Source organism: Rasamsonia byssochlamydoides (assembly GCF_041956645.1).
Source record: "Rasamsonia byssochlamydoides strain NRRL 3658 unplaced genomic scaffold VTN77scaffold_110, whole genome shotgun sequence".
Lineage (NCBI taxonomy): Eukaryota > Fungi > Ascomycota > Eurotiomycetes > Eurotiales > Trichocomaceae > Rasamsonia > Rasamsonia byssochlamydoides.
In genome coordinates, this window is record NW_027192493.1 from 39,375 (window position 1) to 60,060 (window position 20,686).

Below are 20,686 nucleotides of genomic sequence, written 5' to 3' on the forward strand. Positions count from 1 at the left end.
CGGAGGAATGCTCATACTTGGTCTCGTGATTTACTTGATCAATAGACATAAAGGAGATCCAAGGCTTAAAGCTTTACGGAGTATTCAAATTTGAAAGAAGACCACACACAAACCAGTCAGTTACCCGACAGGCCAATGCCCTGACAGAACACTCCTCTATCTGGAAGGTTCAGGGACTCCCCGTCTGCTTTGACAGGCTCGAGTATGCTGTGCTATTATCAATGGATAAAGATTATGCTACACTTGATTGAAGTGAAAGCTTTGTGGATACTATTTCATGTTTCTGTACAAGTGTTCCTCGCAGGCTGATATAGAGGTCAACTCCTCAGCGACCAAAAACTTTTCTTGTTGGATATTTTACCTTTAGTAGCGGGATGTTGATAAGCAGAGGGAAGCGTAGAGATCATTTCTGATTTCCTCTGACGTTCGATCTCCAAAACCTGCTCCCAATGACGTGATTTCCCATGTTGACCCAGACGCAAACTTACCTCAGCCAGGCTTTTATAGGTCAACAGCAGGATGTTCTGAATCTCAGAGTTCGTTTCCCTGGGACGTCCCTTACACATATTCACCACCTCTTGGTGCGACTTTTGTGCATCCCCATATTTGCGTTTGCGCTCGTAGTATTGTGCTAGGCTTCGCCAGGCGGACAGATAGATGATACGTATGCTGGAGTCATTCTCGTTGGGATTTTCCTTGGAATGTTTCGCCACCGTCCAGTGCCACTCGTACGCCGCCTCATAGTCCTCCTGAAGCTCGTAGGTCATAGCCATGCTTCTGTAGGTCGAGACAAGCATATGTCGCATACTTGACTGATCCACCGCAGAGTTAATGTAATCCAGTATCTTTTGATATTCGCGGCGAGCGTTCCCATATTGATTTGCAAGCTTGAACCTTTCAGCATCCCGGAGCCACTTGCAAAGGTCCGCCTGGCACTGGTGTTTACCACAACGACAGCGAAAGGCATCATCAGAGACAGACTTCTCTTCTGAGAAAGTGGGGTACTCATTCTGAGAAAACATGGAATGGTCTCTTTCGTTCGCATCGACGACAGAAGGCACTAAGTGGTCTGTTGACCTGCCTCGCTCCGTAGAGCTCCTGTCATAGTCCACGGATTGATAATCCGGCGGAAAATTATTAACCGCAAGGAACCCTACTCCATCATGATCTGTCAGCTGAAATCCGGCTGTGACTGGTTTCTTCATTCCAAGTTTCCAGCCAATAACTTCATATCATAGTGGTGACGGAGGACAATTGCGTACCATCTCTTGATCGACTTTCGTGATATGTCTGTGGATAGGGTGGCGGACGCGAAGGAGATACTCGTGCAGGAGATACTGGTCTCCGTGCTCCGCGGCTGGGCAGATTTGTCTGCTAATGTATAATCTTGTTAGAACCTGGCTTACAACTTCGCCCTCACCTCGGGGACTTACCTCGTATATGGAAAGGTCAGTCTCTGACCCATGCCGAACACCTGCGGGTTCAATAACTTCCAGGAGCTCCTTTGCATACGCTGCGGCTGTTGCTGCGGCATAGCCTTGCCATTTGTCATTCTTGTGACTGTCCGAGTAGTCACTAATTCCCCTAATCACAAGGGTGCGGAATCGATTATTATTCATCAGACCCGCCGCTTCCGTTTCGAAACACAGAGCTCCATCCTTTTCTGCTATCTCGTCTCTGACTGTTGCATCTTTCATAACGATATCAGCCGACGCAATCAGACCATAGTGAATCATGGGATTGTTGGGAAAGCGCCTGCTTCTCCAGACCATCTGATCCGTTTGGAGACGACAGTATTCCGCACAGTCGCGACCTGGATCGGGATGAACAAAGTTTGGTTTGAACAGGATGTCTTCGTCGGAAGGCCGCTGATACTCGTCCCTCAGGTTCGGATTGTCGATGATCTTCTCCATAATTCCTTGGATCTTATGCCCGTGGACGGTATGCAACGTTTGCAGACTCGTAATTGCGGTCAGCAATCTTGTCGGAGGCAAATCCAGAGACCCCGTCCTCTGAAACTCGCCATTCTGAATCATCTTTCCGCGTTGATAGTAAATCACTCGCTCGCTGACCACCACATCTCCCAGGCGGATGTCATGCTTGTCGGACGGCGCTCCTCCCCCGATGCCCACCATCAATCCGAATTCAATATTGGGGAAGCTATGTATCAAACTCGTGGCTGCCGTGGCGGCCGGAATCTCTCCAAACCGGCTTTTTGGTAGGCAGACAATGACCACGTTGTGTTTCCCCATCTGGCCGCACATGTAGCTATTGTCGTCATTCTGAGCGACGGGGGGCCTCTCATAGGACCGGTCGAGGAGGGCATAAGCGGCGGTACATTCGACTGGGAGCGCACATATCCAACCAACTGTGTACTCCTCTGCTGGAATTTGCGCCGCCATGGATATATGGCCAGTGATGAATGTGCTTCGACGATCTTCACGTGGTGGATAATGCCACGAGATCGATCAATCTGCGTGCCAAGCTGGAGACAGTGAAAGGATCACGCAGGCTGTGGAAAGCTCTTTTTATCACGCATTGGCGAGCTCTCTCAGAAGGGGTGAGTTTCTCGCTCATGAAATGCGCAGGTGCCAGTAGAGATTATCAGAGGAACGAGCGAAGAGTGCTGACAAGTTGCCTATCAGCTCAGCCTCGTCCTATCCGTCGACCCCGTGCTGTTTTTAATTGGTCCACGCGGACCTGCATACGACGCCCTTGTTATTTCTTTTTCTGGCAGAAATCCGAGTCGTTATGTTGCTTACCAGCACCTTATCTTCCCTGCAGTATAAGATCCCCAGTACTCCGTACATGATACAAAAGGATCTTGCATTAATCCATAGGGAATCGTAGAATGATTTAACTAGTCCACTATCTAGATTAATGATCGACATAGTCGGCGCTGACTCAACCACCCACCCATATAGGAAGGAGATCAGATGGAGCAGAATTCGTTTGACGGTAGGGTAGGGACCGGATTTCGTATCAATTGATCTGGCGAATATCTGTTGGAAAGCTCTCGTAGACGGGGGAATTCTGCATTACGCGAATCGAAACCCCGCTCGACTCGATTACAGTAGGCCGGCCTAGATGCGTTGTCACTCGCCCGACCTCACCCCGTGACCTGCAGGCCTCCAGGTTCTCGTTTAAAATTGCTTCGATTAACGACAACTTCAACCCTGGAAATGCTTCTGCTGTTTACTCCGAGACAATAGGAAACTTTATGGCCATTGAGCATAACATTAGAAATACATGGTATATCATGTTCATCTTTTGCTATTATTGGCTCATCATCAACTGCATTCTCATTAGTTGGCAGTAACACAGGTTACAATATCCTATTAGTGAAATATTTCCCAATAAGCTAACTAATTCTGTTGCTGCCCAGTCCTCCAAAGGAATTCATCCATTGCCTAGGTAGATATAATATTAAGCAAGCTTACCAAATCACATCTTAGATTTTGCACCACCTTAGACATTTTCTACTTCTTCCAATAAATGGCTAATTCTCTTAATATGGGTATAGGATATAGATATAAACCTGCCAAACTAGCTTTTGTTAGTATTATAATGTTTTAATTAGCTCATAGTAAAGAGCTATAGTGCCATCTTCCCTACATACTGTAGCCGTAGCATAAATGCCAAAATATGGCTTTATGATTTATCCATCAACCGAGAGCTAGAAAGCCTTAGGGTGAGGATGCATTGCTATCGGATACTGATCAATTAGGATATTTTGTACTAACTATTACACTACCATTGAATCTGATAAAAACATGTCGTGATTCCATTCCATTTATGCTAGAAATTCATGGCTCTTGTCAATCAACGTCTATCTCAATATGAGCAGGAGGTCTTGTATCCTAGCTGAAACATTTTCAGAATTTCTGGTGCTGCCGGAACCAGACGCCAAGATAGTGATCACTAAGTCAAATAAGTAATAAAAATCCCAATCTGTTCCTTCCATATAATTCAATTGACCAAAACGTGAGGAAGCAGGTAATTGGGAGGGAAATGCCAGAGCTTTCAACACCCACTAATCCCTTAGCCAGTTCTCTGTCGCTTGGTCCCTCGCTGGGGGTCGCTCTCGACATCCATCTCGTCGCTTGTGGGTGCCACGCGGAACTCGTCGATGGTTGCCATTATCGACCCCGCGATAGCCTTTGCAATGGGCGGAGGAAAGCCCTCGAGGACTTGCTGGTATTGGCGGTCTTTGCTTCCGTAGAAGACAAAGTCGTCGGGAAATCCTTGTAGCCGGGCTACTTCGCGCACGGTAAGGAGGTCTCCGCGATCTGCTCCCTGTTAGGTAGAGTCCAGAATATCTCTCATTGCAAGTAAATGAAAAAGGAAATACTATGAAGAGGTTCAACACGCCAGATGGAGATCTTACCTGGATGAGATAGTTTGGGACCGTCATGGTTACTCAAAGTCACTGAGGAGTCCCAGGCGATAGGGCGATCAGAGCTGCAGAGACGATGGAGGGTCGAGGTGACACAACTTGAGATCAAAGAATATTTTCCGCAGTTGTTGCAGACTCGGTCAAAAAGAGATACCATGCACCAGCTTCTTGATGAATCTGAACTAGATATCGGCTGCGCCAACAGCAGTGATCCATCGTAGATTGCCGCTGAACTGCACCGTGTCTGTCTCTGTGTGTTAGATAAAAAAAAAAACTCCAGGTGTATGTACAAGCCTTCCAAGCAACATCTGACTCTCAGTCAAACCCAACTCCGGCATGAACTTCACAGCCGCTCTGAGAGAAACCCTCTGCCAATCCCAGCACGTTGGGAGAGAGATCAAATATTGCCGCTTTCGAACGGAATTGATACTGAGGGATTATCCAGCGCTTTGAACCTGGAGAAGATTGGACCCTACTGGTGTAATACGGGCCATATCATGATCCATTCTGTCGCATTCCACCAAAACAGGCCCCTATAGCACCGTCGTGGATGTGGACGTTTCGAACAGCGACACGATCAATGGGGGTGGGAGCAAGTGGAAGAGCGGTTAAGAACGCTTTCAAAGAAACGAGTCTACTGAGCAAGGTAACAGAGAAAATAGGCTTAGATGGAAACTGTCCACATGACGTACAGAGTGGCTGCCACGCTATTCTTGTGAGATGAGTCTCATATGTAGGTAGTCTTCGCCTCGGCGGGTTCAGACGCATTTCCACGCCGACGGTACGGGCGTGGCCTACTAAACGAGAGCGGTAGGGAGCGGCAGAGTCCTTCTACTGTGGAGCAAGTCCCTATCTATTGTCATTGAGAGACATTGGTTTAGAGCGAGCAAACTTTAGTTTAGTGAAGGCTATCGAAAGAGACAGGACTGGCGAGGTGAAGTTTCGCTGATAGGTACTTCCATACATATGTGACGATGTACAGTGACGCAGGGCGCGATAGCGGATCGGGGCGGGACTAAACCCGAAAGGGGACCAACCGAAAGAGGCAGGATTTTGCCATGCTTCGGTCTAGCTCTCAGCCGCAATGGAACATCTGCAGAGTGAGAGCTTGGAAGTGTCATTTAATAGGCTTTGGTATCTAGTCGGACGTGGCTAATCTACCTGTGAGCCCAGGGCTCACAACCAAGAGCCTGGGCTAGCCGATCTACATAGATGCCACAGATCTTCCTCATGCTACATACAATGTTGTACACAAGTCTGAAGAATTCTCATATATTCTCATATGAAGCCTTGAATATACTTAATCGATCACTCTAGTCATAATTCATTGCAATAAATGTCCATTCGTCCGTGGTAGAATCTCATGTGTGCGTTGTATAATTAATAGGTATGACATCATTATCAATATATTCACGGGTGTAATGAATTTCTTGTCTGATGGATGCTGGAGATGAGCAAAGGCTTGCATCGAGGTCTATTGATATTAATTTTTCGTACAGCAAGTTATAATAAACGAGGACTAAGCTCTCAACAGCTGCGATTGTGTAATCTGTCGAAGTTCGGCATCGAGAACCACGTACTCGTCGTGCCCGGCGTTGAATATTACGTGAAACAACTCCAAGACAACTGGAAACGAATATCGGTTAGTAAGTGGCTAATCCTTCAACATTTCTGAATGAGTCAGGCTGAAAGATCATACCTCGCTTCTTCTTGGGTGGCTTGGTGCAGAAGTTGAGAATGATATGGTCGGATACAATGCCCCACGAGCCATAAGCGCCCTGACCTTGGAAACGATTGATTCAGACATCCCATCACCGTCCTTTAAACATTCGATTCCCCATTGTCGGCCCTTCAGGAAGAAGTCAATTCGTCCTTCGACCGTATAAGAGTATTCGCTGTGGATGATACACTTTCCCCCGGTGACTGCGTAAAGACATCGGTAAAGCTCGTATGCGTATTGAGCCTCAGGTCTTGTAGCTCCTGGAACACGATTGAGCTTCCGTGCATGTGATTGAAGCGAGGTAGGTGAGAACTTCTCCAATGCTCTGAAACACAACTTCTTTCAGTGAAATTTGTATGCCATCATCAGCATCGGCGAACAGCAATCGCTCCACGGCCCTGATCCAAGTTAGTGCGAGAAGGATTAAGAGGGAGATAAGACAGTCAATCTTTACCTATGGTGCAGCAAAGATGGAAAAGCATACAGATTCTGACCTTCCCCTTGTACATAACTTGTCGAGGTGGCATGTAAAAATCCACTTTTGTAGGCTTCTTCCAGTCCCGGGATATCCTCTGGCTCGAAGGCTTCAACACCATGATTTTGAACAGCACGTCGTAATAGTTCAACGAGGTCCTTGTTTGCGGGCTTTTGTAAGTCTCTCCAATGAGGTAGGGACCTGCCGACACGATGTTCAACGGAGAAGAACAGTGCGTCATCATCGTCAAAGAACTTTGCGGCATTAACCATAGTCACTACTCCAGAGGTAAGAATCAAGGGGCGGACATCCTAGGTAGATAAACCCAAGTCAGTATCTGAATGACTGACTCGACATTGATTGTTGAATCTGCTTACTTACTGCTCTGTCGAATAGACACGTCAAAAGTCCAAGAGTTAAACCGGGATGCCCGTTTGTCAATGTGAACAGATGCTTCAGAACGTCTTCATCAACTTTGAAGGCCCTGCTCGCCATCATTGCGGAACATAGATCCTTGACCTCGTCGAAAGTGAAACAAACGCCAATGTCAGAAACACCATCTGTCTGCGGCAGTAACGACACACGCTGCTGGGGAAACAGGTCAATTGGAGCGGAACCATCGATTCTGAGGGCTGTACGTGACGGTGAACCGAAGGATGAGAACAGAATAAGGAGGGGTCAAATGGTCCTTTGCTTCTGGGTTTCGATACACTCCATCCAGAACGCTTGATCCTTGTAGCTAAGCTGCGCTTCATCGATGATAAATACGACGTTGTCTGAGTGCCCAAAGTTTTCTGGATCCACGAGTCCCCCAGATAATTCGCAAAGATACTCCAGCCAAGGAGCTTTGCCTCTGCTACCGGTTCCTTGAAGCTGCCATGTTACGTGTATCGGTTTGTATTGCTGCTGCTCTGACCGGATGTACGTGAAGAGAAGTTGAGATAGGACAGTTTTACCGGTCGTCGGCGTACCCCTAACCTGTACGACCCGCTGAGACACAATAAGATCAAACAGTTTGCGTACAGTGTCTGGTCGGTGAGAGAATGCATCTCCCACAGTAACGAAAGGTCTCGGCGTAGGAGGAGAATGCTGTGCGAATGGAGTAGGTTGGAGGAATGGAGGAGGCTGTAATGATGGTGGAGATGGTGAAGCCGAATCAGCGAGCGGATCTGCCAGTTTGTAAAGAGGCTGCAAATATCTTTGAGGCAGGTGTGTCTCGGAAGAACCTATCCACCGGTAGGCACCCATGGACTCAGCACGCATCTTCTTTCTGCTGTATGTCGCTTCTGACCTGGCTAAGCTACCTGTGAGCCCAGGGCTTACAGGCAGATTACCCTGAAACTAGAAGAGTACTCAAGGCATAAATACCAGTTCTGATAGAATTCCCGAAAAGCTGCCATCGAATCCCAACCTGGAACATAGTCCTTCGAGAATAGGATTCGTGTTATCATTTTGAATGTACCACTTGTATGTGCGTCTGGACGATCTCCTTGAGAAGCAGAGTCATCTTCATTATCATTGTCAGGAGGTTTCATATCACGGCTTGTCGCTGGCGGTTCAGTGCGCTGCGACCTTTGGGGCGTCCCAGCCATTTTGACTGCTCAGCGTGGTTGAGTAAGGTGAAGTTGGAGTAAAGGTGAGAGAATTGAGGAAGGAGAAAAGAGAGTATGAAGGTGGGAAATGATTTGTTTATGTAGACGCGTATGGTTCTAACGGTGAAGTGAAACGCGCAGCAGTCAGGCCAACACGTTGTCATGGCGCTGTGTTGTTACCAGCACACTTCACCGTCAATCTTCCTTTGGACCTGCACAAGACAGTAAGAGTATGTCTGTAACCAAAAAAAAAAAACTCAGTTGATGAGAGAGCTTATTTGAAAGAGATAGACACACCAGCTGCTGAGGCATGACTTGATCTAGATTATAAATACCTTATTACCAAATTAACAGCAATAATCAGCCCGTAATGACAAAGGCTTAGTTATTTGACAGAGCCAAGTCAGGTCAAGTCAGAGCTTCGCTGAAAAGTGAAGTCTGGTGATGGGTGAGTTGCCCAAAATGGAACTACCGACATGAAAAGCTCCAAGCTCCTTCCTTCTTTATTTGTCATCAAACAAAGAAAGAAAAGAAAGAGTGGGCTAAATGACACAGTTATGAGTGGATATTTCTGGAGTCCTTCCACAGATTCGCAAGGTTCGCCGTTTTTTTTTTTTGGGGGGGGGGGGGGGGGGAAGTTGACATCAAGGAACAAAACGATCTCACCTTTGAAACCTGCGGGTATTTACCGAGACAATCAATGATTTGAATAGAACCATATCAGAATCATATCCGCTCCCTCTTCTCATGAGTCTGGTCTTCCTTCTCCGACCATCTTTCTTTTAGTCCAGTCTAGTCTTGTCAAACAAGCTAGGAGTTATAGTTTAGTTCTTCGTCGAGACAGATCATCTTATGTGTATTCGCCGACAAAAAGAATTGATACATGATCTTGCTGAATGACTCGCTTACCTGGTGTAGGTCACCAACAAGCATGAGGGCAAATATACCTATGTATGTACGTACGTACGTGTGTGTAGCTAGGCTCCTCCCGGGAAATAGATCATATCGGACTACCTAGCTAGCGATATAGCGCTCAACGACTTTACAGGATGACCACGATGTAACGTGATATTAAGAGCCACTTAAAGAATTTTTGGGCTTGTACTTGAGGTTCGACGAATTGCAGCCATGTATATAGTATATGCGTATCGCTGCACAGTTATGTACAAGATTGATTCAGTCTTCTGTAGTAGGTATCAGAATCACACATAGCTGTCGCTATTTCCAAATCCTCAACTCAGATACCTGTTTTATCGACTCACGCTGAGGTAAATGTGGTGACACTAGAACCATCCTCCTACGCCTGCTTGGTAATCCCTCCTTCGATTATGAGCGTGTCCATGTTTATGGACTGGCTGCGGCGGGCGAAGATGGCCTGGAAGTTGGTCACGTTTAGCAACAGCTGGTTCCTGTGCCGCGCCAGTTTGTTCCACGAGTTCGGTTACGACAGTGGAAGTGGTGGATGTCGAAGTGGTCATGGTCCTGACGCTACCGGAAGTAGTAGCAACTGGCTCGCCATTGTCATCGAGCAAGACAACTACTTCTTGCTGCACGACCACGATGTCAAACTCGACGTTCTCGTCGACAGTCGTATAAGTGGCGGGAGCAGAGGATGTAGTAGTCGGTACTACATTCGAAGAAACAGCAGGCACCTCGCTCGTGCAGGACGATGTCGCGCTGGAACCAGTTGCCGTTGCAGAGGTATTCCACCACTTCGTCGCGTACGCAGGACCGGACTGAATGGGAACGTTTCCAGGAATGCCATCGGTATCCCAGAAGACATTCTCATTCTTCAACGCATCAGGGACAGCGAACTGGCATTCCCCCATTGTCTCATCATCCTGTATATCGAAGATCTCACAATCATTGACTATGCCAGTCAAGCTGGTGCAGGTATCGACAGCCTGCTGGAGAAAGTCCGGATCCCAGCCCTGAATGAAGTCCCCATGATACCCAAAACCAGTCGGATCGCCGTTGGAGATGACGAATTCGCCGTCGTCGTCCTTGAACGCATACGTATTCCAAATCGTCTCGTAGAACAGGGAAACGAGCCGAGTCTCGAACCCTTCGGGGCAGTCACCGTCCATCACGAGACTGGGATAGGCCATATGAGACTTGTGATCGGGGGAATCCACATCCTTGCCATTCCAACAGGACGGAAACATCAATTCGAATCGCACCCCATCCAGGCAGTTCGCATCCAAGAATGATTTCTCCGGCAGGAAATGACGATGCAGAGACGGTTCCGGAGGAGCGTTGTAATTCAGGCAGTTAAACCCGATGGCCTTCTGCTGCAGGGCGAATTGTGATTCCTGGGCGCCGGACCAGTCAGACTTGGGCGGATCAGGGACTGGCCAGGTGAAGTTTCGCTGGAATTGATCGCCGGCGATCATCCGGAAGTTGTTCGGAAATGCGGTGACATTTTCTCCATACAAGAGGTAGTATCTGGTGTCATGTTAGGAACTCACATCTACGTAATCTAGGACCGTATAAAGGGATCAACGTGACAGCACTTACGCAAGCATACCACCAACTTGTTCGACAAGTGTCGTGGTCCCATTGGCATACTTGAAGTACAAAGCTGGAGTCCAGTAGGCAGACTTATCCTGAGTCACTGCGCAGGATGTACAGTTGGATTGCCGAAGAGAGGCCTGGTCAGCTGTCTCACCAAAATCTGTATTGAACATTAGTAAGCTTTTGACTTTGATTCAGGGTCTAATATAGGCCACGTCATTGAGCAAGAAGGATACAAACTTACTGCCAGATCCATGGACAACATGGACATGATCGGAGACCTTGCCGGGCGCCATCAAGGGATCGATGCGAGCCACACCGGTGCGTCCACGACAAGGAAGTCGCCAGAACGCTTCGGAGGGTCCTGGCAGGAAAAATAAGATTGCTGCAGAAGCAGCCTTGATGCAGTAGTTCTTCTTCATGACGCGTTGTATTCAGGATTATCCTGTGAAGAAAACGGCCAATACAATAACGTTGGACACGAAAGCAAACTTCTGAGACGACCTGCGTTGAGGAGTATATTTACTTGCCCGATTCAGATGCTGATCTCCAAGTAGACGTGTTTATACTGGTTGATAGGCAACTTGTCACGTAGATATGTACCAGCAAGTTGTTGAGCCAGTCATCAAAGTGTCACTTCACAGTCACGTACACAAGGAGGTGCCGAAGTATAATCAATGGAGTGTCGCTTTGTTTCCACAGAAACTTCTCATATGTTGGTTGAAGAGATATGCCAATGTGTTCTGGACAAAGCGCATTCACGACAATAGATGAACGACAACAAACAATCTGTTCTGAATTGTTCAGTCACTAGCAGAACCAGTCTGCATCACGCTTGTTGCTATTGTATCCTCAAGATGCAAAGAACAACTGTTGACTCAGTAGATTCTTTTTGATGAGTGACCTGCGTTTCTCAGCAGCAATTCTCAGAATAACTGCTGTTGTATCCTCTGATATAATTTCTCGTCCAGTTTGCCAGAGGCAGGCTTGGTCCGTGATAAATCAAAGTCGCAGACTTCAAAGCCAAATGACAACGAAAGGAATGGTTTTCAAGACTCTAGGTCTCGAGAAAAGAGCGAAAGCACAAAATGAACGAAAGACTTCACAGTAGGTGTGTATTTGAGAAGGAGCGAAAACAGGATGAAGTTGAATCCCCAGAAGAGAGAGGAGGATGTGGAAAGAAGGCGAACGTCTCTGACAGGGTCAAGGAAAGTGAAAGGAAGACAAGGGGTGAAGATAAAATTAAGGTGACTGGAATGTACAATAGATAAGCACTGTGCAACATGCCGATCAGATCTAACATGCCCTGATACAACTCCACAGTATGCCACGATTGTTTCGCTATCCAATAGTCAGTCATATTCGCTGGGTTCTGCGTGCCACCGTGTCAGGCCACTGGTTTGGCGGAAATGAGATGCGCCTTGGCGGCGGCGAGGATCGACATGGTGGATGAAGTCATTAATAGACTGGAGTTGGAGTATTCGGTAGGATCTTATCGTACTCTAGGCTCTGACGACACAAGTAAGCAGGCTGGATGCACCGTAGGTTAGCCAACAGCACATTTGATTCAGCGTTGGACGTTGGAAGTAGGAGGCGCTTACCAATGGCCAATAATAATGATAAGATCACCTGTAGATCTCCGATCAGTATTAGGTGGTATTTTAATATCCCCAAGGACTGCCCAATCAGTTGGATAAGCGCATTGCCATGGTGTCATTGAATGGAAGAATGAAGGGCGTTGGTCCAAGATCGTGAAACTCGATGGTTTCACTTCCATCTTGGCAAATGGTCGGCTTTCTCTCCGCCACAAGCCATTGCAAAAGTTGACCTTTTGATTAATTATTTTTTTTAATAAATATTTTTTATTAGCAGGACTCGCAAAACGGCGTCAGGTTGGCAAAGCCCCTATAATTAACCCGTGAAGCCTACAGCCGAAGCCCCCGCGAAGAATACCGATTTTTGATTAATACTCCTATACCTAATACAGTCCCGTGTCAAAAGTTTCCGCCCACCCCCTTAAAATCAAAAAAATGCCTGACTAGCAAGAATATATATTTCTCTACTATTCTTACTACACATATCTAGTAAACCTAAAAACTATAGAAAATACTAAGAAATGGCATGGCTTCTATATAGTAATTAGTAATATAAAAAAATTTAATTTTAGTATTTAGTTTGCCATCCTTCAGCCGCAATAATAGCTGCAACATGCCTAGGCATGCTACTTATTAATTGCTCAACTAAACCATCCTCTAATGCCTCCCATGCCTTACCGATTGCTTGAAATAAAGCCTTTTTAACTTCTTCATCATTTCAAGGTAGATTCAAGAGCTCCAGATGGTGTTCATATAACCATTCCTTGATCCAAAACCAAAGGTGTTTAATAGGGTTAAGATCGGGACTATATGGTGGCCATTCTATAGTTGTTATGCCTATTTATTGAAGCCATTCAAATAAGATTGCTCCTTTATGGATAGGAGCATTATCTTGCATGAAAACCAAGCCTGGTTCCTATATAGAAAGGAGGTTTTCTTCGAGCATTAAGAGATAAGAAGCTGATGTGACACCACCACAAGCATTATTAGAATCATATGGCACCCTGTTAATATCTGATCGGCCAGAACCCCCAGATTGTACCCCATATCATCACAGAGATATCTTTGCCTTTATGGTATATTTTAGTTTTATCATGATCCCACTTTTCCTCAGGTATATGAAAGACCCATTCTCGATATTTTCCTGATCCATGTTAAATAGAACACTCATTAGACCAGATTATGGTTTTCTATTGGTTAATAGTCTAATCTTTATATTCTAAAGCCCATCCTAGTCGTTTCTTAGCATTTTCTTTAGATAAAAAAGGTCGCTTTTTTGCTAACTAGTTTTTTATACCATGGTCTTGGAGGATTTGGTAAAAGGTCGATTATAAGACATTAATCTGAAGATCTCATGCCATCTCAGCATAAGTAGCCTTAGGATTTCGACAAACATAGCAAATAATAGCCTATTGATCTCTTTCTGAGGTCTTTTTAGGCCGGCCAGATCGTGGTAGGCTTTTTCCTTCCGTACGAGATGCATCCTTTGATATGGTATATCGAACCGTTCTCTGCAGCAGATTATAATCCTTGGCAATTTAGCATGAACTTTAGCCTGCCTCATGTTGACCAATGATTTTTGCCCTTATATAGGGACTTAGCTCTGAATTTGGAACTCTATTGATAGAGATCTCGTATAAGGGGGTTCGTGGTGGCATATGGGGGGGTTTTTGCAGAAGGCGAGTATAGATGGGGAGAGACGCGTCGCGCGACTTTTTTGTGGGGTGGGCGGAAACTTTTGACCTAGTACTGTATCATAACCCGATTGAAATCGGCGTAGAGATTTGGCCCTCACAAAAAAGCCAATACAAAGGGGGGAAAAAAAATAATGCCAATTAGGGCAAATGTGCAGTCGACTTCACTTAATAAAATGGATTATATTATTAATTATTTCTCAACTATTTTTTTGTCAAGAATGTGTAAATAATTACTCCATAACAATGATGCGGTTAGCCAGCGGCCAGAAACGGCTACCCCTGTTGCGAACAGCAAAAGCCCCTATCAAGCGCCCGCAAAGCCTATAGCAAAGCCCCCATGAAGAATACTGCTTTTATTAATACTCCTCATATCTAATATCATAACCCAAAATGATCAAATTTGAAGCCAAAGTTTCCTTAGAAAAATCTACTATTGTTGTGAGAAACCGGCATACCTATCGGAATTGGTTCGAAACCAATGCCATGGCGTTGTTATTGGCCGATTCTGACAACAACTATATATTAAATTGGCGTTGAGATCTGGTCCTCACAAAAAGCGAATATAAGGGGGGAAAAAAAAAACTATTGCCAATTAGGGCAAATGTGAAGTTGACTTCACTTAATAAAATGTATTATATTATGCTGAAGTAGTAGTCTGTTCAATACTGAATTTTTAGACTGGATTTTTAGTCTTTATGTGGTCTTTTATATATGATTTTTATATAGGTTTTGCAAGCAACTTCGCTTTCGAGATTTCCCTTTTGCGAGATCAACCAAAAGGTACTGTAATAGGTTCCTAATGAGTTAATTTTGGGTTATGATTTTAGGTAGCCAAGCCACTTCACATTCCCTAACCTGAGCACCCTTGTCCACCCTAAAAAGCCTTGCCTTTCTAGCTAATGAGCTGGCAGGTGCATGTTTCCTGCTGCCTAATTATTAATACGACGTTATCAGTACAAATGGACGTTCGCCCCTCCCTTCTTTCCGCCCATCTCCATCTAAGCAGATCCTGCTGAAGTCTTTAAAAAGCTTGGTTGCGCCGTTGCGTCAGTTGGACTTGGAGACTCGACGGAGTACCGAGTACCGAGTAGCAGGCAATCCAATAAACCGCGATGGCTGATATTATTTGCCCTTCCTATGTCTTGTCTCCCATCCGCACAATCCTAGAACCGTAGGCTAAACATGTCTCCTCCCTGACCTTCAGCTCAGCATCTGACACGTCTCTTCAGCCTGATCGTCCCTGCTTTGCTGCTCGCATACCTCCCGCAGTACATCCAGATTTCTAGGCATGGCACAGCCGGGATATCGCCCCGCTGGATTCTATACTTGTGTCTTTTTAGCAACGCGCAGCTGGCCAGTCGCTTGGCGAATACCAAATTCTCCTCTGCCGTCGAATGCATCCTCTACGATGGAGAAATCCGTGGCTGGCAAGCATTCGGAGTGCTACTTACCTACTTTCAGGTTGGGGCACAGTGGCTCAGCGCAATGCTATTGTATGTTTCACAAGCCGTCGCATTATTTTTCTATCTGACTACTTTAGATTGTACTTTTTCGTCAAATTCCGCAGTCCGACGGGGGATGCCCTATATACGGCATTGCCGACCGATCCAGCGGATGCAAGCTCTGTTCAGGGAGATGAACCCTCGAATGAAACCTTCGCTGCTACCTCTGAGATGTCGTCCCAGCGCATGACTTCCGTGATTGCGACGCAAGCGCTTGTCTTCATCATCATTGCAATTACCTCGCTCGTGATGCCCAAGGTGGGCAAGGGCCGTGATATCGATCTCCCCGCCATGTTACTTTGGAGCATGTTTAGGGACATCTTTTACTGGCTCTGCATCGCAATGGCATTGACCCTTGTGATAGGCTTCTGTGTCTTCCAAGTCCGGGATGTGATGAGGGCTAGACACGACACAGGGAGCATCCTATCCCTGGCGTTGCAGGTGATTGTACTGCTGGCGCTGGCCCTTTTACAGGCTTTCCGCCCTGCTTATCCTGAAACTGCTTCTCGCTGGCGAGCTTTGGTCTGGTATTTGCAAATTGGAAATGTGTCGGTCCATTACTTCATCATGAGCCTCGGGCATGCTATTTGTTTGGGCCTGCGAATCTACTACTCCTGGTCGGCGGATGCAGAAAACATTTCAGAAAGTGGTTGAGTGGAAATATCAAGGATAGATTATGGGTTAGGTGGCCACTTTTTTGGTGGCAAAGAGTGTCTGGGCAGTATATAGTGCTTTATTTATCTTACAATATAATAAGCCTTTGCTTTCGGCGCCTTAAATTTATTTTTATTTTTATTTTTTTTTGTTTTCACAGGTATCAAATACCCAGCCCTTTAGCAATCTCCTGGTAGGTACCTACTAGGCAACGATGTGAATTGTATTGACATGCAATGTCTCTGCTAGATGTGTGTGCTTCAATGACATACATTACTCAAGCCCGTCATTTTGTCGGCAGAACAGGCATGTTTTCATAGACCGAAGCAAAAGCTCAAAATCCTCTATGATCAGTGATATCAAAGAAATCTTCCCGTGGCATCCCTCCCAGGCATCAACAAATCAGGCATCTCCCCTCTCAATTCCCTTCACTCACTTCCTCCCTGGACTTCTGCTCTCCCCGAAAATTCAAGTCTGTTACCCTCATTGCCATCGCCATTTTCAGAATGAGCCAAGCAGGAGTCATCACCATCCAGAATGAAAATTACCGGCTCGGAAGGCTCATATCTGAGCGAGTCTCTCAAGAGCTGGATGACCGCACTGAGGTCTACGAGAGCCTAAGACAGAGGGACAACAGACCTGTGATCCTCAAGCTTCGTTACCAGTAAGTAAGCCGAATTCTCTCAAGTGTTATTCCTGCTGATAAAATTTCTAGAAGACCGCCTCACCCTAGGGCAGATCCCCAAGATACCGCCGCTGTTATAAGATCAGCAACAAATGACTTTCAGAGGGAATGCCATGCTCTGCAGGCATGTCAGATGCCGCAGGTTCCAACCTATTATGCACACGAAGAGCTGGTCCAAGGCAATCACGATCCTTACGCCGAAGGCTACTTGAATGCTTTGGTCATGTCAAAGCTCACTGGGCTGTCAATCATGGAAATGACATTGAGTGCGGTTGAAGTTACGCTTGTGGAGCAGCAGCTTGCCCAGATCTTCGAGTTTTTTTTTAGCCTTCTTCTCATCATCTCCCCCTTGATATATACTATATTAGGATATCATCCAGCTGATAGTAGTACTAATTCAAAGGGAAATCCGCCGTCGAGGCTTCGAAGTTGGCGATACAGAAACTGAGCATGTGTTTCTTGATCGAGCAACTAATCAAACGTATGTTTCATTCATTCATTCCCCTGAAAAGTTCTCCTTTTTTTTTTTCTAATTTATATTGTGAATTGTTCCAATCCCCTGTACTGAGCAGTGAAATCTAGTTATTTCATCGGGATATCGGGAGTGCTCCCAGGGACTCCTAACTCAGGACAGCCTTTCAACTCATTCTCATTTATGGTGAAAGCATTCTGTGTTGGTTCAAGGAAGTACTATTGAAGAAATATTTTCATTGAGGCAGCTGGCCAGGAAATTCGTATAGTTGCCGTCTGTATTGCAGATTCAGCCAAGAAGAAAAAAAAAAGGTGCCACGACAGCAAACTTCTTGGTGGATCTGATCTAGGTATATATATATATGTGCAGTATATAGAACCAACACTTCAGACCTTACTCTATAGCAGGGTCATTATTCCTCGGGAGATATCTTGCCCTCAGTATCTACACCGTATGTACTGTAGCTATATATACTTGCTTCCTGCCCTGTCTTCTTCAGGCCTCTTCTTTATTATCGACACCGGTATTCATACGATGCCTCACATTGCCCTCAACGTCGTGCTGTTCATCCCAGGCGGCAACCTCCTCGTTCGGAACCTTGACAAGACGATGCGTAGTGGAACCGTCCTCCAGGACCACGACCTCCTGACGGATCTGGTAGCGGTACACCTTCGGCAGCAGATAGATCCAAATAATGTAATAGATCACGCAGACGGCGAGACTGGTGGCAATAGAAAATCAGAAGATTAGCTGAGTTTATAACCACTGACCGACTGAAGGAAGAAAACATACATTCCAAGCCCAACAGCGCAGTACGTTCCGTACCAGAAACTGACGTCTCCGCCGTCTGCGCCGCCCAACGGCGGATACCACGGCATGGCGAGGAGGTAGATGTTGACCAGAACGGTGAAGATGGCGGCGATATTCCAGGCTCTGAAGTCAGTCTCTGTCTTGCCGATGTGTTTCCTCTGCCGGCGGATCAGGAAGATTCCCAGTGCCAGTAGAGCGCTGAAGACGGCGGTGGTGTATGTCTGGAGGTCGACGACTGTGATATTGTCAGATAAACCTTCCGCGTACTGCTTCTGAGATAAACTTACTAAAATTGAAGGCATCTCCAGCCGGAGGAGCAATGATCATGATAATAGTCACGAACCATTTGAGGAAGTACGGTCCCAGCGGAGTCCCGAATGGACGGGTATTGACCCAGAACTTGGGGAATGGGATTACTCCTTGCCTGGTCTCGTTAACATGGGGTATGACGAACGCTATGGGAAGCTCACCTTGCGCATTCACGGATCATTCGAGACTGCCCGACCAGGACAGCGATCAGATTTCCGAACGCGCTGAGGGCAATCAGGAAGCTCAGTCCACGGGTCGCACCCTTGGAACCGAAAACAGCAGTGAAAAGGAGACTGGCAGCGATCTGCTCTGACTTTGCCAACTCAGCTTTTGGGACTGGATGAGATCGCTCATCAGAAACAGCGCCATATGTATATCAAGGAGACAAACTAACCCGCCGCAAAATAGGCAATATTGCACAGGACATACAAAACAGCCACGATAATCAACGAAAGCGAGGCGCTCTTCTTGAGCGTCTGAACGGGGTTCTACTGGATGTCAGTTGTGCCTGTGTACTTATCTGCAGGTGACTGGCTTACCTTGACTTCATTGACGACATTCATCGCATTGGTATATCCAGCATAAGCAAATATCACTTTCACCAAGGCGTTGGTGATTCCGTATCCCGAATTCGTCGTGCCCTCGAAAGCATTCCTGAAGTTGGCTGTGGGATCAGGAACCTTGGTATGCCCACCTAGAACCACGAGCCCGAGAATACTGATGCTAGGGAGCGTCAGACATGCATTAGTACCGTGACTGTTTATTTCCCGCTTACAAGGTCAAGGTGATTATTTTGACGATCGTGACCACATTCACCAGATATAGAGAGAACCGAGTATGGAAGGCCAGGACTAGGTAGATCGTCGTTATGTCTCCGTTCTGCTGGAGAAAACAGGTATGTAGTCACTTACGTAAAACTGCGACAGTATAGCCAGCAATAGCAACGCCTTTCAGCTGCCAGTTCGTCGGGGTGTAATCTGCAACCTGGAAGAGATACTCGGCGAGAACTATCACATGACCACCATCAGCGATGAAGCTCAGGATCGATGACCACAGTGAGACTCACCAATGGCGTTCCCACTGCTGAAAGAAAGAATCACCGACTGCACCGCGAATGTCGTCGGCAGGAGATATTTCGGTCGTGGATACGCTTGTTCCAGGTAGACGACTTCACTGCCCGATCGGCTGGGGAAGTACGAGGTGAACTCCAAGTAAACTGCCAGATTCGCTGCAGCAACGACGAAACCAAGCGCCCAGTAAATGAGGGCGAGGCCGACAGATCCCGTATCCGTCAGGATTGTCGACGCTGGTGTCGATTCCAGTCAGCGAGATGTGATGTCTATGATGGAGGGATTGGCTACGCACGCGTCGAGAAAACCCCCGTTCCAACCATCTGCCCGATATTCAGCATCGCCGCCGACACCCAGCGCACCTTGTACCCCAGCGGAGACTTCGCTTCGACCGGCGCACCTGAAGCCTCTTGATAAGAAGGCAGGGCGTTGTTTCCGCCTTGTTCGTAGACGAACTTGAGGCTTCCATCGCTGATGATGGACTCCGCTGGAGAGCTGTCATCAGATGTTGCAAAGGCGACTGGCTCTTTTGCCATTGTGGTGGATCGATGAGATATTGTACAAATCAGGCATATACTTTTTTTTTTACAGGACCTACTCCCCACAGAAATGGATGCTCGTTTTTAATATAATGTCCGTGACCAAGGCCTGGCTTGAACTACACAATTTCATCATTTTCGATCGTGATCGCACCATGCAGGCGTCCGTGCCAATCTAGTCATCTAAATCGATATCCTGTACTTTCGATTTCCTTGGAGGCAAGCAAATCAATGCTGCTGAAATAATTCCAAACAGCTAGTAATAATCAATCCCGTAAATGAGATTGGGCAGATCTATAATAATTCTACTATCTGAAAGAAATAAATTGAATGCAGGTATATTCATCACACCCTAGACCAGGCAAGACAACCAGCTTCCCTGCATGGAGAGTTCGGACAACTCCGCAGAAGAAAGCTTAGTCTCAGCATGTCGAGGGCTAGTCCCGTGAAATCGATACCTCGAGCCCTGCAGGGGGATTGTTTCTGCCAATCAGACCAGCGGGAATCTCTGACGACATTTCGGGGGTGGTTGATGAGCACGAACAGCATCCAATGATAGGAGTTCACCTCAACAGGGGTATAGAATCGAGAATCATTGCTTTTGTTGACGAGGCCAGATATTCGAGTGCAGTAATACGGGGTACTTTCTGGCACCA

The 20,686-nt window shown here is 46.5% G+C and overlaps 9 protein-coding genes across 9 annotated transcripts; 2 read left to right on the top strand and 7 right to left on the bottom strand.

Moving 5' to 3' along the window:
* Positions 1-484: 484 nt before the first annotated feature.
* On the bottom strand, positions 485-2,402 carry VTN77DRAFT_938 (uncharacterized protein; the record flags this gene model as incomplete). The annotated part of the gene is made up of 4 exons (XM_069425981.1): positions 485-498; positions 563-1,153; positions 1,263-1,374; positions 1,434-2,402. 4 exons carry the CDS (start codon positions 2,400-2,402, stop codon positions 485-487), a joined length of 1,686 nt encoding a protein of 561 aa, XP_069273221.1.
* Positions 2,403-4,041: 1,639 nt separating this feature from the next.
* Positions 4,042-4,414, bottom strand: VTN77DRAFT_939 (uncharacterized protein; the record flags this gene model as incomplete). Its single annotated transcript, XM_069425992.1, has 2 exons — positions 4,042-4,296; positions 4,388-4,414. The coding sequence occupies 2 exons, from the start codon at positions 4,412-4,414 to the stop codon at positions 4,042-4,044; spliced, it is 282 nt and encodes a 93-aa protein (XP_069273222.1).
* Positions 4,415-5,757: 1,343 nt separating this feature from the next.
* Positions 5,758-6,208, bottom strand: VTN77DRAFT_940 (uncharacterized protein; the record flags this gene model as incomplete). Its single annotated transcript, XM_069426004.1, has 2 exons — positions 5,758-6,022; positions 6,096-6,208. The coding sequence occupies 2 exons, from the start codon at positions 6,206-6,208 to the stop codon at positions 5,758-5,760; spliced, it is 378 nt and encodes a 125-aa protein (XP_069273223.1).
* Positions 6,209-6,360: 152 nt separating this feature from the next.
* Positions 6,361-7,089, bottom strand: VTN77DRAFT_941 (uncharacterized protein; the record flags this gene model as incomplete). Its single annotated transcript, XM_069426015.1, has 3 exons — positions 6,361-6,514; positions 6,571-6,902; positions 6,973-7,089. The coding sequence occupies 3 exons, from the start codon at positions 7,087-7,089 to the stop codon at positions 6,361-6,363; spliced, it is 603 nt and encodes a 200-aa protein (XP_069273224.1).
* A 2,377-nt stretch (positions 7,090-9,466) lies between these two features.
* On the bottom strand, positions 9,467-11,119 carry VTN77DRAFT_942 (uncharacterized protein; the record flags this gene model as incomplete). Its single annotated transcript, XM_069426026.1, has 3 exons — positions 9,467-10,628; positions 10,701-10,857; positions 10,942-11,119. 3 exons carry the CDS (start codon positions 11,117-11,119, stop codon positions 9,467-9,469), a joined length of 1,497 nt encoding a protein of 498 aa, XP_069273225.1.
* Positions 11,120-12,199: 1,080 nt separating this feature from the next.
* VTN77DRAFT_943 (uncharacterized protein) lies at positions 12,200-12,474 on the bottom strand (the record flags this gene model as incomplete). Its single annotated transcript, XM_069426037.1, has 2 exons — positions 12,200-12,227; positions 12,299-12,474. The coding sequence occupies 2 exons, from the start codon at positions 12,472-12,474 to the stop codon at positions 12,200-12,202; spliced, it is 204 nt and encodes a 67-aa protein (XP_069273226.1).
* A 2,627-nt stretch (positions 12,475-15,101) lies between these two features.
* On the top strand, positions 15,102-16,145 carry VTN77DRAFT_944 (uncharacterized protein; the record flags this gene model as incomplete). Its single annotated transcript, XM_069426048.1, has 3 exons — positions 15,102-15,160; positions 15,219-15,482; positions 15,530-16,145. The coding sequence occupies 3 exons, from the start codon at positions 15,102-15,104 to the stop codon at positions 16,143-16,145; spliced, it is 939 nt and encodes a 312-aa protein (XP_069273227.1).
* A 506-nt stretch (positions 16,146-16,651) lies between these two features.
* VTN77DRAFT_945 (uncharacterized protein) lies at positions 16,652-17,412 on the top strand (the record flags this gene model as incomplete). The annotated part of the gene is made up of 4 exons (XM_069426059.1): positions 16,652-16,809; positions 16,861-17,145; positions 17,234-17,311; positions 17,403-17,412. 4 exons carry the CDS (start codon positions 16,652-16,654, stop codon positions 17,410-17,412), a joined length of 531 nt encoding a protein of 176 aa, XP_069273228.1.
* Positions 17,413-17,797: 385 nt separating this feature from the next.
* VTN77DRAFT_946 (uncharacterized protein) lies at positions 17,798-20,027 on the bottom strand (the record flags this gene model as incomplete). The annotated part of the gene is made up of 10 exons (XM_069426070.1): positions 17,798-18,023; positions 18,095-18,347; positions 18,400-18,536; positions 18,583-18,757; positions 18,816-18,897; positions 18,961-19,144; positions 19,197-19,272; positions 19,333-19,428; positions 19,488-19,727; positions 19,787-20,027. The coding sequence occupies 10 exons, from the start codon at positions 20,025-20,027 to the stop codon at positions 17,798-17,800; spliced, it is 1,710 nt and encodes a 569-aa protein (XP_069273229.1).
* Positions 20,028-20,686: the final 659 nt, after the last annotated feature.